Raw genomic sequence first — 11,862 nt, 5'->3', positions numbered from 1 at the left:
TGGCAAGAAATTGGAAAGAGACCAGAGTAGGAGGTTTTGCAAACATTGTCAAAGGATGTGATGAAGTAATGAACGGTGATGTGAGCTGGTGGGGTATTTATTATATACTGGAGTTAGACAAATATCAAGAAGTTTATCCAAAAAGCAAGCTCTATCATAGGGCACTGAAACGCATCATCAGCAACCAACGCAAATGAAAAAAGTAAGGCAAGGGTATCAAAGATCGCTACAAATGAAACGAAACGAAAGTGAAAAAGATGAAATATCCCAACATTTCAGCAACAACCCCTATTGCCTCTATTATTTCCACCACGTATTCGAAAAACGGCTTCCCATTCTCTGCCATTTGTCCATGTCCCAGTTCCACCTTGTCGCCTTGTTGTGCTGCGCCTCTTGTGTATCTGGCTACTATTGTCTTCCACAGTCAGGCCACTCCGGATACTGACTCCATCACCACCCGTAGACCACGCTCCACCATCACCATACTGAATGCCGCTTTGCGGATCATCCGGGTCGATTTCACCGAGCTCAATCTTCGTTAAAATAATTTTGGCGAGTCGAGTAAACAGTTCCTCCACATTCAACCCCGAAAGAGCCGAGACTTCCACTGCCACGGGGATATTCGACTTGCGGGCCCATTCTAAAGCCTCCAAGTCACTCACTTCACGGCCATGCGGAGAAGTCGTTGCAGTCATTCGGGTTCCCGCGCTAGGTCCAGCTACAGAACGGAGCGAGCCGGCGCTCGATTCGAAGGCAAACGATGACTGTTTACTAGAGACACTAACCGAGGTGGACGGGGGTCTCTCGGTGTCATCACTATCTTCAGCGGCATAATCTTCCAGCAAATCGGTTTTGTTGCCAGCCAGAAGAACGGTGAGGTTCGGTGACGCAAGCGCACGAGCGTCCATGAGAAAGGTCGGGAGCGCAGAAAAGGAACTGTACGACGAAATATCGTAGATCAGAATCGCTCCCGCGGCCCCGCGATAATACGACCTCGACACGGATCGGAATCTCTCGGTGCCGGCAGTATCCCATAGCTGTAGCTTGATTCGCTTCCGGCGCGAGCCAGTGCCTACTTTCACGATCTTCGACGAGAATTCAACCCCGATGGTTTGAGATGATAAGACCCTCCCTAGAGTGGCATGCTGTCAGCGCATCCACAAATAGGCGGCAGTTGCTGACAATATGTCGCAGTATAAATACAGGTTTAAGGGAAAATGGTGGCTGTACACTCGTCCTTGACGAACCGATGAAGAAGACATGATCTAAGGTCACCGTCAGTATATCCCATCGTGCAATGTTTCACAAAATACGCACTTTCCCGTGCCACTCGGACCGACCAGGATGACTTTCGCCAGGTAGTCGTACATGCTCTCGAGCTCCTGATATACGATGTTTGTCAGAGAGGATAAGCTGGGCTGGAAAAGAATTACGACTAACCTGAGTTCGGTCCGGCAGAGAGGAGGTCGACGAAGCATTTGAGAATCTCCGCGAGCCCGCCATTGCTACTTCGTTTCCGTCGAGGGTCTCATGCCTTGTCGATATGCGGTGGTGGAGGGGGGGAGGGGGGGGCTAATTAGTTAATTATGATTGTGTCGCTCGAGCTTGTGATCATGGCTGTGAGGCATTATTTAAGGTATTACTTATCAGAGAGAGCCTGACAGCCTAGGCATAAACACTCCCCACATCGCCATCAAGCTAGCCCGTGCTGGCCAATGACAGCATGCGGCCATGGTTGGTGATGGTGACAATGCAGCCAGCTTGTTGGCGAGTTCATTTGACGGTTTCATAGAGTAATTAATTTCATGATAAGATTATGTCATTCTGTCAACATCGAGCCTGTTATAAGCTCTTACCAGTGAGATGGCTAGCTAGTATAATTTACTGTATATTAGAAAACGGATTCCACAACCACCCATTCCTCTCAAAGCAAGCCTCAAACTCGACACCACCGAATATCCCAACAGCGCCATACAGATCAAAATCACCCTCGAGCCCCTCCACATCTCCAGAATCGACATCCAGCTCTTCATGTAAATCCCAGCTCCCAGCATCACCTCCATTCCTGGTAAAGAATATCCTCACATTCGGTCCCACAATCGGCTCCTGCTGGCCGGTAGGCAGGCTTATGGTCATGCCCAACCCCACGGTCTCTCCAACTTTGAACGGCGCGGTGAACGGCGTTCCGCCAAACGAATTATTTACGAATCGGCACCCATCATCAGAGAAGACGCCGACGCTGCCTCGTTCCCATCCTGGCGAGCGCCAGCTTGGGTACGGCTGCGCCAGAAAGCCTATGGAAAGCCCGCTGGCATCTCCATGTGGTGGTTGATGCAGACGTGTGATTTTGACTTCAAAGTATATAGTTTTGCTTTTCTCTGTGCGCAGCGGTGAATCTCGCATGGCGTAATAGAGTGGAAGAATCGATATGATCACACAGTCGGGACAGTTTTTGGCGCTCTGGACTATCCACTTTCCAGTAACAGGGACTTGCAGATTACCACGGAATTCTGCTGGTCGTGCTGGGTGGATGTCACCTTGCAGGGTCTTGTTGTAGACAGATTCAGGCGGCTGTATGCATCATTAGAAGGGCTATTCCCAAAGCACGGGGAAAGCTTACCACGGCGGGCTTCCATAATGGTATCGTATCACAAAATGCATGAGCACGACCTGAATAAACAGACTCTAGGGTTAGCTCATCATAAAAACACATCTATGTAAGAAACCAACCCGCATCATCCTCCGAAGCATTGCCAGTCTCTGAAAAGGGTAAGGAGATTGTTGGTGGAGGCGGCAGTGTTGATGTGTCTGGGACTACCTCTTGCCAGTTGTGATAAGGTGGCGGCTCTGGGTCATTTATCTCCTTAAAGCCTGGTGGAGGGCCAGGTGGCGGTTTATAAGACGTGCTTGCATCATTTCTTTCTTGATAGCCTGGTGGAGGCCCTGGCGGTGGTCTATACGACATTTAGAGTTGGTGTTTTTGTGGTCTGTTTTTTCGTAGAATGTGCTGGGTGGTGAGATAATGGGAGGTTGTGACTCCTTGCTTGATGTCGAACAAAGATATATATACTAACGAACCATGCTCTGATAGTTTGCTGCCAGCGGACAACAATGTAACGTTCAAGATGACGGCACACCTGTGGTGGCTGTGCACTTTACAGTTTACAGCTGTCTACAGTGTGGGGACTCTACAAATACCAACTGACGTAGAACTTGGGTATCAGAATTTAGGCAAGAGTAATACCGATTCAAACGAGGTGATACAATTTATTTTCACCAAATTGCCTTCACAAATTATGTAGCAATATGCTATAGCATTTCAAAACCACCACCTTTCCCATCATAAAGGCCCCTCCCCATTCACTACATCTACCACCACATATCATATTACTAGGTGACGTTGAGTCTAGCCTGGTTGACCATTCTTAGGTAGCTAGAGTAAGACTCTAAGTCTAGGCATCTGTTGGTTAGCGACAAGTGCCATTCATTGTTCCACCATTGGCAGAGCTAGTATCCTCGCAGGAGGGGTAGAAGAATGCTGCCACTGCAATAATTACGTATGCAGAAATGAGCAAAGCACCTTCCAAATAGTTGGTGCGTCCGTCCAGCATGAGATAGTTGACGATGAAGGCCGAAGCAAACAAAGAGACTGTCTCAAACAAGCTGAAATAGAGCGACATTTCTGTATTCAGTATCCATCCAAGGAGAACGATCACCGGCGTGACAAAGAGTGCAATTTGTATGCTACTCCCCAAAGCAACTCCGATTGCCAGGTCCATCTTGTTCTTGCTTGCGACAGTAACAGCAGTCACATGCTCGGCGGCATTTCCGACGATTGGCAAAATAATTAGACCGATAAAAGCTTGGCTGACTCCAGTTGTTTTCACGAGGTAGTCGATGGAGTTTACCAGAAATTCAGCACAGGCAGCTACGAGACCAGTAGAGACTAGTAGTAAAACGATAGCTGTAAATCGGGATAGTTTCGGCTTTTCGTCACTATAATCCTTGTGTTCAACAACCCTTGTCTTAGAAACCAAGTGAGGTAAAGGTTGAGCCGAGGGTATAGCTGTCGTGAGAGCCTTTTGATCGAGACGATCTGGCAGGGAACTTGTACGGCGAAGGTTTGGGCGATCGTTACCTGATGCTGCGGGGACACTAGGTGATGCTTGCAAGATCTGCGTTGGTTTCAAGCCACTCGAAGTCAACACACGAGATATTGCTGGTTTGTAAGGCAGGTTGCGAAAATTGAAGGAGCGTCTCTGATATTCAGATGCCGACGGCTGGGTTTGAAGCTCTTCAAGTCTCGGAGCCACACTAGGTGCAGCTTGGGGCACGTTATCCTCGTCACTACTTTGGTCTCTGTATTCTTGCATTTTCCGATTTTTCCCATGTTTTATACGCTGCTTGGATTTGCGTGCCGACCTCTTAGAGACGGAAGGCAACCTGGTGCCTTCAAAATCGCGGGTTGTAACCTCATTCGAGACGTCACCGGTGGCCGATTGTTCTTGACCATACAAAGTGACATCTTGCCCGTTACGTATAGCAGCGGGGACGGATTCAGGGGTGCGAATGACTTCATCGATTACCTGGGAGCCAGAGGATCCTGTCCGTACAAAGGACGGGGGAGACGGTGCGCACATAGTTTCTTTGGAGGCCGAACTAGACTTACGGCGACGCTTCTTCCGTAGAGCTTTTCTGATTCTCTTGACTGTTGTATTGGACCCTGAGCTGGCATCACTATCATCATCAGACGATGAGTCGGAGCTCGATGACGAATTTAATATGTCGGCAAGAACACCGGGATGTGATTCTTCGTCGATCATATGCTGAGGTGTGCTCTCGTAGATATACGAGTGAGATTTGAGCTGGAACAATAGGTATAAAATGTACACGAGAAGCAGTACCTATATTACGTTAGAGAGTGCATAGAAAGGTAAGGAATAGTGACTTACGACACTCGTGCCTCGACTGACTTTGACTACCGCAGCATCTGCATTTGTAAGAGTGCTAAACGAGGCGTGGAAAGCGGTCTAGGTAGATGTGATTAGAAATGCGACTTCACGACAGTTGGAGGCAGACTAACAGGTAGGAGAAGACTGATAACGCTAAGACTCAGAAGACAGGCGCTCATTTGGGTGACTGCGGAGTTGTAAAGCTGCAGCCGTGTTAGCGTTTCTCAAGCACGTCCGGGACGTCTCAGCTACGTACCTGCTCGCGGAAGCGAAGTCCACCAAAAAGGAAACACATGCCCAGAATCAAGAGCAAGTTAGCCAAGATAGAGCCGAGAAGGGATGCCTGTACAATAGAGATCTCATCCTGGATAGATTGTTAATCTTCGTTTTGCACGGGGAAAATCGGTGACTTACTGCAACCAATGCGATGCTAAAAACGTTGACACGATGTTAGCATTTCAGATAGGAATGGGCCAAGAAATAAAACCAATTGTGACGTACATACTGTATACTGTATGTTAGCTTAATACTCGTTAAGTGGATCACAGTACTTACAAAATAATCAGTTCTACGGCATTACCGAAGGTAACATTCAACAAAGCACCTACAGTGTCGCCCAAATCTGATGCGACACATTCCGTGGCATAGCCAAGCATCCATGCTAGTGGAATTATGGCAACAGCGTTGATAGCGAAGACGACTGTTGGAGAAACAGGACTACTGTCTCCCATACTCCGCTCTACTGCACCAAGAGCGATACCGACAGGCACGAAAACGAGGAGCCAGTTTACCCAGCTTGAAAGTAAAATCATTTTGACGGAGTAGAAAAAACTGCTAAGCAGGCTTGGCTTTGTCTCTAGGGTGGGAGGTTTCTCTCCATCTTGCGTATCCACCGGAACGGTTCCAGCGGAGTTAAGGCTATCCTTTGATTTCTCCTTCGACTGTTGTTCGAACTGAACGGACGGCTGGCGGACGTTGGAAGCAGCTGCAGCTGCTGGAAGCTGAAGGTGGTCATTGTGGTCTATCGAAGCATTAGTTACCGGAAGGACGGTATTATTACGGCTCCCGTGGCCGTGGCGAGAGTGGGCACGCGACAATAGATTCGAGGCACATGCGTTGATGCGATCCCAAATGCCGGAACGGTCTAAAGGTGGCTCGTCAGGAGATTCGTTCATCGATGTTGATGCTGTTGAGAATCGGCGGATAACCAGGCCCAGAGATGATCAGACGAGAGCGATGGTTGAGGGAAAGAGTACAAAGTGGAACAGACCAGCAAGGTCGGTGTTGTTATAAAGGCGTTGACAGAAGGGACAGAAGATGGGGATGCCGGGGAGGTAGTTTATTGGAGGGCGGTAGTGGCGACTTGGCAAGGGATGGACATCGTCAATCAACGATAAGAGGCTAGCCAAGCAGTACGTATTCCTGTCACCACAAGACCACGCTCTGGCATGATCAAGGCAGTAACTAAGCTTGCTCAGGCCTATGAGGATGCTGCTAGCCAAACCGTGGGATCAGCGATGAGAGACTAGGATAGGTGGAGCGTGGGCCAATCACACGCGCGAGACCGATCAGTAGAGTACCAATCGGGGCTTGTACTGATAAGCCAGGCCAAAGTGCCTTGGTCGAAGCCGCCGTTGAGGACAGAGATGGGGAATTGGCGGTGCTGGCAGCTGCGTAAAGCTGGTTGTGAACTTGCAGCATCCCACAATCAAGCCATGACGTACCTGTGTCCCTATCCCAGTCACTGAACCGATGATTCAAGAATGAGGCATGCCAAGCCCTTCACTCGCATGGCCGCCCTTGGCAGCATTGTTAGCCCCGCAGCCGGGCTCTCATTGGCAGACACACGCCTCGGCCAGCGTCTGGCCAGTGGGAAGCGGCCATGCTTCCAGTGGGGCTGTAGTAGGCGTCTCTTAGCCTCTTAGCCTCTTAGCCTCCTACAGGCTTTCAGCTCGCTGCTATTAATACTCAGCCACACTATTAGTTCCAGTACGGAATACAGATTACTATCTGCAGTCTAGTGCTAAGACAGTGCGGATCGGCCACTCTGCGATCGATTAGATAATAATCGTTCGAGACGCACCTGCCGACCTTGCATGTCGCTCCTGCCTCATTGGCAGCTCCTGCAGCAGCAACATGCACCGCCTGCCGATTGGCCATGTTTCTTTGACCGCGCTGAGACATGCGTGCGTTTGTTTGTATAGACTGATTGTTTTTTGATTTTTATGCTCCATCAGTTTTTTGGCCTTATCAGCAGCGATGCCCCTCGTTTTTTTCTGTGCTGCGATTATGTGTATCTACTCTGTGTCTTAGGTTCAGACAGTTGAGAATCGAGTCATCCAATAACTTATGCGCATCATCAGTCTTTGTTCAGCTCTGTTATCTACTGACCATACGTGCCATTGACTGACTGTCGAGGACCATCTCGTGTCAACCTCACTGTCCAGTCAGCGGGATAACAGCCATCTCCGCTTACAAGTACATCCACTGCAGGCACATATCATTGTTTGACAGGAAGCGGCGTTTGCAGGACTGACCGCCTTGCCTTTGTTTGCACGTTGCGCCTCCGTTATTTCTAATTTTGTATCACACACCGTCGATTCTTCTGGTGTGCTTTCTCCTGCTGTGCATCTCGAACGATACATCGACTCCATCAGCAACGATCTTCTATCATGATCTCTCAAGTGATGGAGCAAATCCCACGGCCAAGAAGGTTTTCCTTCACCAAATCGCGCCAGGAGGATATGCCTCGCAAGTCTGGGCCTCCAGTCACCACGATTGGTTTCCCAATAGACGCACTTCCTCTTTACTCTGAAAAGGAACGCCGTGAGATTTGTATCTCTCCGACATGGAACAAATCTCGTGGACGCTCACGCCGGTCACAATCAGTAGGTCCAGCTGGCCCTGATGAACAACCCGCATCTCGTTCATCGTCAAGACGCCTGGTCAAAAAGCAGCCTGTCAAGACATCCCGCAGGGATTCTAGTGTGGCGTCCGATACCACTCGATTCTCAAACGTTCCCTTACTCTCAAGCATATCGACCCGCATTCGGAGTCGACGTGCAAGCATATCTAACAATGCGCCAGTTGGAGAACCGACTCTGCCTCCCTACATTCATCAGGATCCTGGAATGACTACTGATGGACCTCTCCCAACTCCACGACTATCTGCCACCTTACCACCAGGGTTTAATGCAACTATAACAAAGGACTTGGCAAAAGGGTCCAACTCTGCGTTTGTAGGCAATCAATATCAACCTAGCCCTACGAGTGGACAGCAAGAAGTGCTGCCTATGAATGGGTATCCAGTGAGTCCAACCGGCGTGGAGAAAAAGCAGACTCTGCGCAGATCGGGGGTTTCTTTTTACCATTCTTCGACAGAAAATGTCGCTCAACCACAGCCCAGTGTTACTCCCAAGAGTTTTGGTGCAGAGAGAGCTAAAAAACGCGAGGTAAATAATGAGCCAGATCGAAAAGAGGTTATTATTCCACACTCACTGCGGATTGGACCGTCCAAGGTTATCGAGCCAGGGCCAAAGAGTCCAAAGAGAGCGTTGGCAAAGATAGAAACCAACCAGCCTCAGTACGGGATGTCAAAACCAAGCCCTCAAGACTCATTACAGGCCCGAGGAAAACAGAATGAAAGCAAGGCGTTGCCAGCTAGCTACAGGGAAAAGGCCAACTTTCCAACATGCTCGAACTGCCAAAGTTCACTGCAGCACGCTCCAAAAAAGGTGCAAACTAGCAAGCAGCAGGAAGCAGATCAGACACCGGCTCTCTTACAGAAACCGACTTACCCCCAACGACCCCCACCCGAGCAACAAGTATCAATGTCAATAGAGTCAGCCATTTACGATGTACCGAAATTTCCCGCCAACTCCCCCGCTGTATCCAATCCATCTACAACAGATATTTCTACTCCAGGGACTTCAGACCAAGAAAACGCATCCTCATCAACAGACTTGTCAACATGGAGCTCTATACCCGCATCTTCTCGCATTGAAGTCGACGCCATCCCAAGAAACACCGCCTCCCCCAGACAAGACAAATACCTAGCTAAGATATTCGTGATCTGCTGTCAATGCAACTTCTGGCACGACATACCTTCCGGACTGTATGCAAAAATGATCATCCCAGACGCTCTTCTGTTCACTAGTCAGGGCGACTTCGTTGGGCGACGCTCCTCTAGCAACACTCGCGACAGCAGCGGGACTCGCGCCGGATCGAAGAGGCAATCGGGTGCTTCCCAATCCCCTTCGAATGAGAGCTCTGTTCACTGCTGCTGGTGTTCCCATGAGTTATCCAAGAATTGCTGCAGTGGCTGGACGACTATGGTTCATTTGCTTGAACGACACCATTAAGGTTTGACAGGTAGACAGACCTTGATCGAAAATTTTCTATCTGTTCTTTCGTTCTAATTTTCTAATAAGAGAATTAATTTATGTTTAATTGCTTATTGCGACGAGGTAACGATGACATGAATTTTGACGTTCCCAAAATTGTGATTAGACTGAGTACCATAGCTAAAATAAATCTCAAATCCTACTCTACAACTTTTAACCAGCGAGTCTTGAATATAGATACGCGTACTTAATTGATCACGTAATTGGAAACTAAACTGAGGTATCATTATTTACAACACTATCACAGAGAGGAATAAAATATAGACACATAGGAACCATCACTCCAATCTCAAACCAAGAATCGGACTGCATACCGCATGGATTCCTCCACGTCTTGCTTACGATAACCCGGCACTCGTCCCAAACAAACTGCCTTTCTCACAAGCCCTTTAGAGAAGTTAGCAGATGAATAGCCAATAGGGGGGAAGTAGTGGTTTCTTACGGTCAACAAATCGTCCCACGTCAAATGTCAAAGAAAGTTCTGGCGAGTCCAGCGCATTTCCATCCGCAGAATAAAGATAGGGCGATGTCAATTGGGGATCTAGGAGATCGTTCTGATCCAGAGACATAGACATAGGGGTTTTATACTGCTCGGATGATGCCAGTAAATTATTCGATTCTGGCGATAGACTGCTCGATGGGGATGATTCGAAAAATTCCGAGCGAAACTTTGGTATTCCGACAATAGAGGACCGCGCGTCGATAAATATACCTTTCTCTCGTAGAAAGCCTTCCACATCGTTCGAGTCGAACCACTCGCCATCAAACCCAGTGGCCATTAAAAGGCCGTCAATACTGGTTTCCTCATGAGGAGTTTCGGCGAATTGGAACGGCCACGGTCCAGAGAATTTGGAAATAGGATAAATATTCAACGATGGAGACATTGGATCTCCTTGTTGGAGTTTCTGTGTATAATGTGTTCCAGCGCCACCAATATAAAAGGGAGGAGAACTCGAATGATGTTCAATGGCATCGCCGGACATGGCCAACGCTCTTTGGAAGCGACCAATCAGCATTTTGCGATTCGTCACACCGAATGAGAATTGGAAAACGCGAGAGAGCTCTTCGGGTTCTGTAGCGCTGTCGACAAGCAAGCGATAGCCATATTCCCAGCAATTGCGGCGCAGTCGGCGGGCGAATGTATTCTCATGAAAGCTAAATGTGGAAGGAGGTTGAGGCTGGTGCAAGTTTGGTGTAGGGAGTCGGTAGGTTGGTTTTGGTATAGAGGAATGAGGCTGTTTAGCATTGACAGGGGCGTGGATATTTTCGAACATGTCCTGGTCTTGTTGATTGGAAAGTCTGGCTCGTTTGGGAAAAATAGAGTTCTTTTCTGTGGCGAGTGAAATCTCATCGGCTGCATTGTATTCTATCAAATCAGAAATTAAATGTTCATTTGAATTCTCAATCATTGGCATATAAGCCTCTCTGGGTTCAGATGCCCTTGAACTTCCACTCTCGGAGAATGCTTCTCCTTTGGAAAGCTGGATAAGAGCAGCTGTCTTTTCTGAAATTTCGCGGAGGTTATACAGCAAATCTGAGCGTGGTTCTAACAGCTCTGAGGCTACAACGCCCTCCTGAAAAGATGCGAGCGACCTATGTACATCCTCGATGGCGGCATCTAGTTCAGCAACCCGGCCGTTCAAGGACGAGATAGTTGCCTCCTTCCGTGACCGATACGCTCTCTGCGCAAGACGTATCTGTGTCCTTCGGCGCTATGACCAGTCACTAAGTCAGTGAAGTCTGTTTTTTGTATTTCTGCATTTGTTATCTCATCAACACACCTCAGCAGCATTCTCATCCTTAGTGAGTAGACGCGGACGGCCCCTTTTCCGTGATGATATCCTGTTGCTCGTAGTTTTGGCCGTCTTTTGTGATTTCTTTTGCTCATCCACTTGAGACCCGTCGTCTTGTTTCAGCGAAAGGCCCCCGTAGAGGATGTTGGGATCAGCCATGATATCTCCTTCTCCCAGCCCGGACGGTACGGGGAGTGGGTAGGAGGACACTGATATGATCTCAGGAGAGAATGGATGGGACATTGGAGGTATTATTCTGGTAGTGCAGCAGAGAACGCTGTCAAGCTGCTCGAGCAGACATTGTGGGCGTTATAAACCGAGACCAGAACGGTTAAAGACTTAAAGCGGCATTGGGGGCTAAGCTACACCTTGTACGCCCGGGACGCACGGAAAGAACGAGCTCGCCGGCTGGCCGAGCTGTGATTGGACATGTCTGAGTGTGTGCGGTCTGCTTAGGTCAGAATGCTCTGGTAAGCATAAAAGCGGCGGCTGAGGCTTGCTGACCAATCCGCCTTCCCTTTTCGGTACGGGCAGCTGCTTGGTCATATCCTCTATTCATATTAATAACAATATCCAGTAACAATATGCATCAATATTGATGTTAATATTAATACACGAAATATACCCCGTGAAGCCTCGCTTTGCTGTGAAAGACTGGTTGGCTCATGTGCGGGTTCTATTGACTACGTCATGAATCCCCCACTCCAAGTTCAC

The 11,862-nt window shown here is 48.6% G+C and overlaps 5 protein-coding genes across 5 annotated transcripts; 1 reads left to right on the top strand and 4 right to left on the bottom strand.

The window, feature by feature from the left end:
• Positions 1 to 275: 275 nt before the first annotated feature.
• BGW36DRAFT_261362 (GTPase Rab4, small G protein superfamily) lies at positions 276 to 1,491 on the bottom strand (the record flags this gene model as incomplete). The annotated part of the gene is made up of 4 exons (XM_046210073.1): positions 276 to 1,132; positions 1,231 to 1,265; positions 1,318 to 1,382; positions 1,441 to 1,491. Coding segments are annotated over 4 exons (1,008 nt in total), but the record flags the coding sequence as incomplete, so codon positions are not given.
• Positions 1,492 to 1,817: 326 nt separating this feature from the next.
• Positions 1,818 to 3,147, bottom strand: BGW36DRAFT_387638 (uncharacterized protein). Its single transcript, XM_046217144.1, has 3 exons — positions 2,731 to 3,147; positions 2,621 to 2,670; positions 1,818 to 2,571 (listed from the first exon to the last, which is right to left on the bottom strand). Exons 1-3 carry the CDS (start codon positions 2,963 to 2,965, stop codon positions 1,882 to 1,884), a joined length of 975 nt encoding a protein of 324 aa, XP_046068436.1. The 5' UTR covers positions 2,966 to 3,147; the 3' UTR covers positions 1,818 to 1,881.
• A 320-nt stretch (positions 3,148 to 3,467) lies between these two features.
• Positions 3,468 to 6,127, bottom strand: BGW36DRAFT_303746 (putative membrane bound cation transporter; the record flags this gene model as incomplete). The annotated part of the gene is made up of 6 exons (XM_046211910.1): positions 3,468 to 4,904; positions 4,953 to 5,030; positions 5,084 to 5,155; positions 5,209 to 5,316; positions 5,367 to 5,382; positions 5,508 to 6,127. The coding sequence occupies 6 exons, from the start codon at positions 6,125 to 6,127 to the stop codon at positions 3,468 to 3,470; spliced, it is 2,331 nt and encodes a 776-aa protein (XP_046068435.1).
• A 1,497-nt stretch (positions 6,128 to 7,624) lies between these two features.
• Positions 7,625 to 9,313, top strand: BGW36DRAFT_431647 (uncharacterized protein; the record flags this gene model as incomplete). The annotated part of the gene is made up of 1 exon (XM_046221013.1): positions 7,625 to 9,313. The coding sequence occupies one exon, from the start codon at positions 7,625 to 7,627 to the stop codon at positions 9,311 to 9,313; it is 1,689 nt and encodes a 562-aa protein (XP_046068434.1).
• Positions 9,314 to 9,515: 202 nt separating this feature from the next.
• BGW36DRAFT_387634 (uncharacterized protein) lies at positions 9,516 to 11,485 on the bottom strand. The gene is made up of 3 exons (XM_046217143.1): positions 11,137 to 11,485; positions 9,798 to 11,067; positions 9,516 to 9,742 (listed from the first exon to the last, which is right to left on the bottom strand). The coding sequence occupies exons 1-3, from the start codon at positions 11,389 to 11,391 to the stop codon at positions 9,645 to 9,647; spliced, it is 1,623 nt and encodes a 540-aa protein (XP_046068433.1). The 5' UTR covers positions 11,392 to 11,485; the 3' UTR covers positions 9,516 to 9,644.
• Positions 11,486 to 11,862: the final 377 nt, after the last annotated feature.

The sequence above is a fragment of the Talaromyces proteolyticus genome, assembly GCF_021365285.1.
Source record: "Talaromyces proteolyticus strain PMI_201 chromosome Unknown BGW36scaffold_11, whole genome shotgun sequence".
Taxonomy (NCBI): domain Eukaryota; kingdom Fungi; phylum Ascomycota; class Eurotiomycetes; order Eurotiales; family Trichocomaceae; genus Talaromyces; species Talaromyces proteolyticus.
The sequence above is the reverse complement of the archived record's forward strand: the minus strand, read 5'-3'. Positions and strand labels throughout refer to the sequence as shown.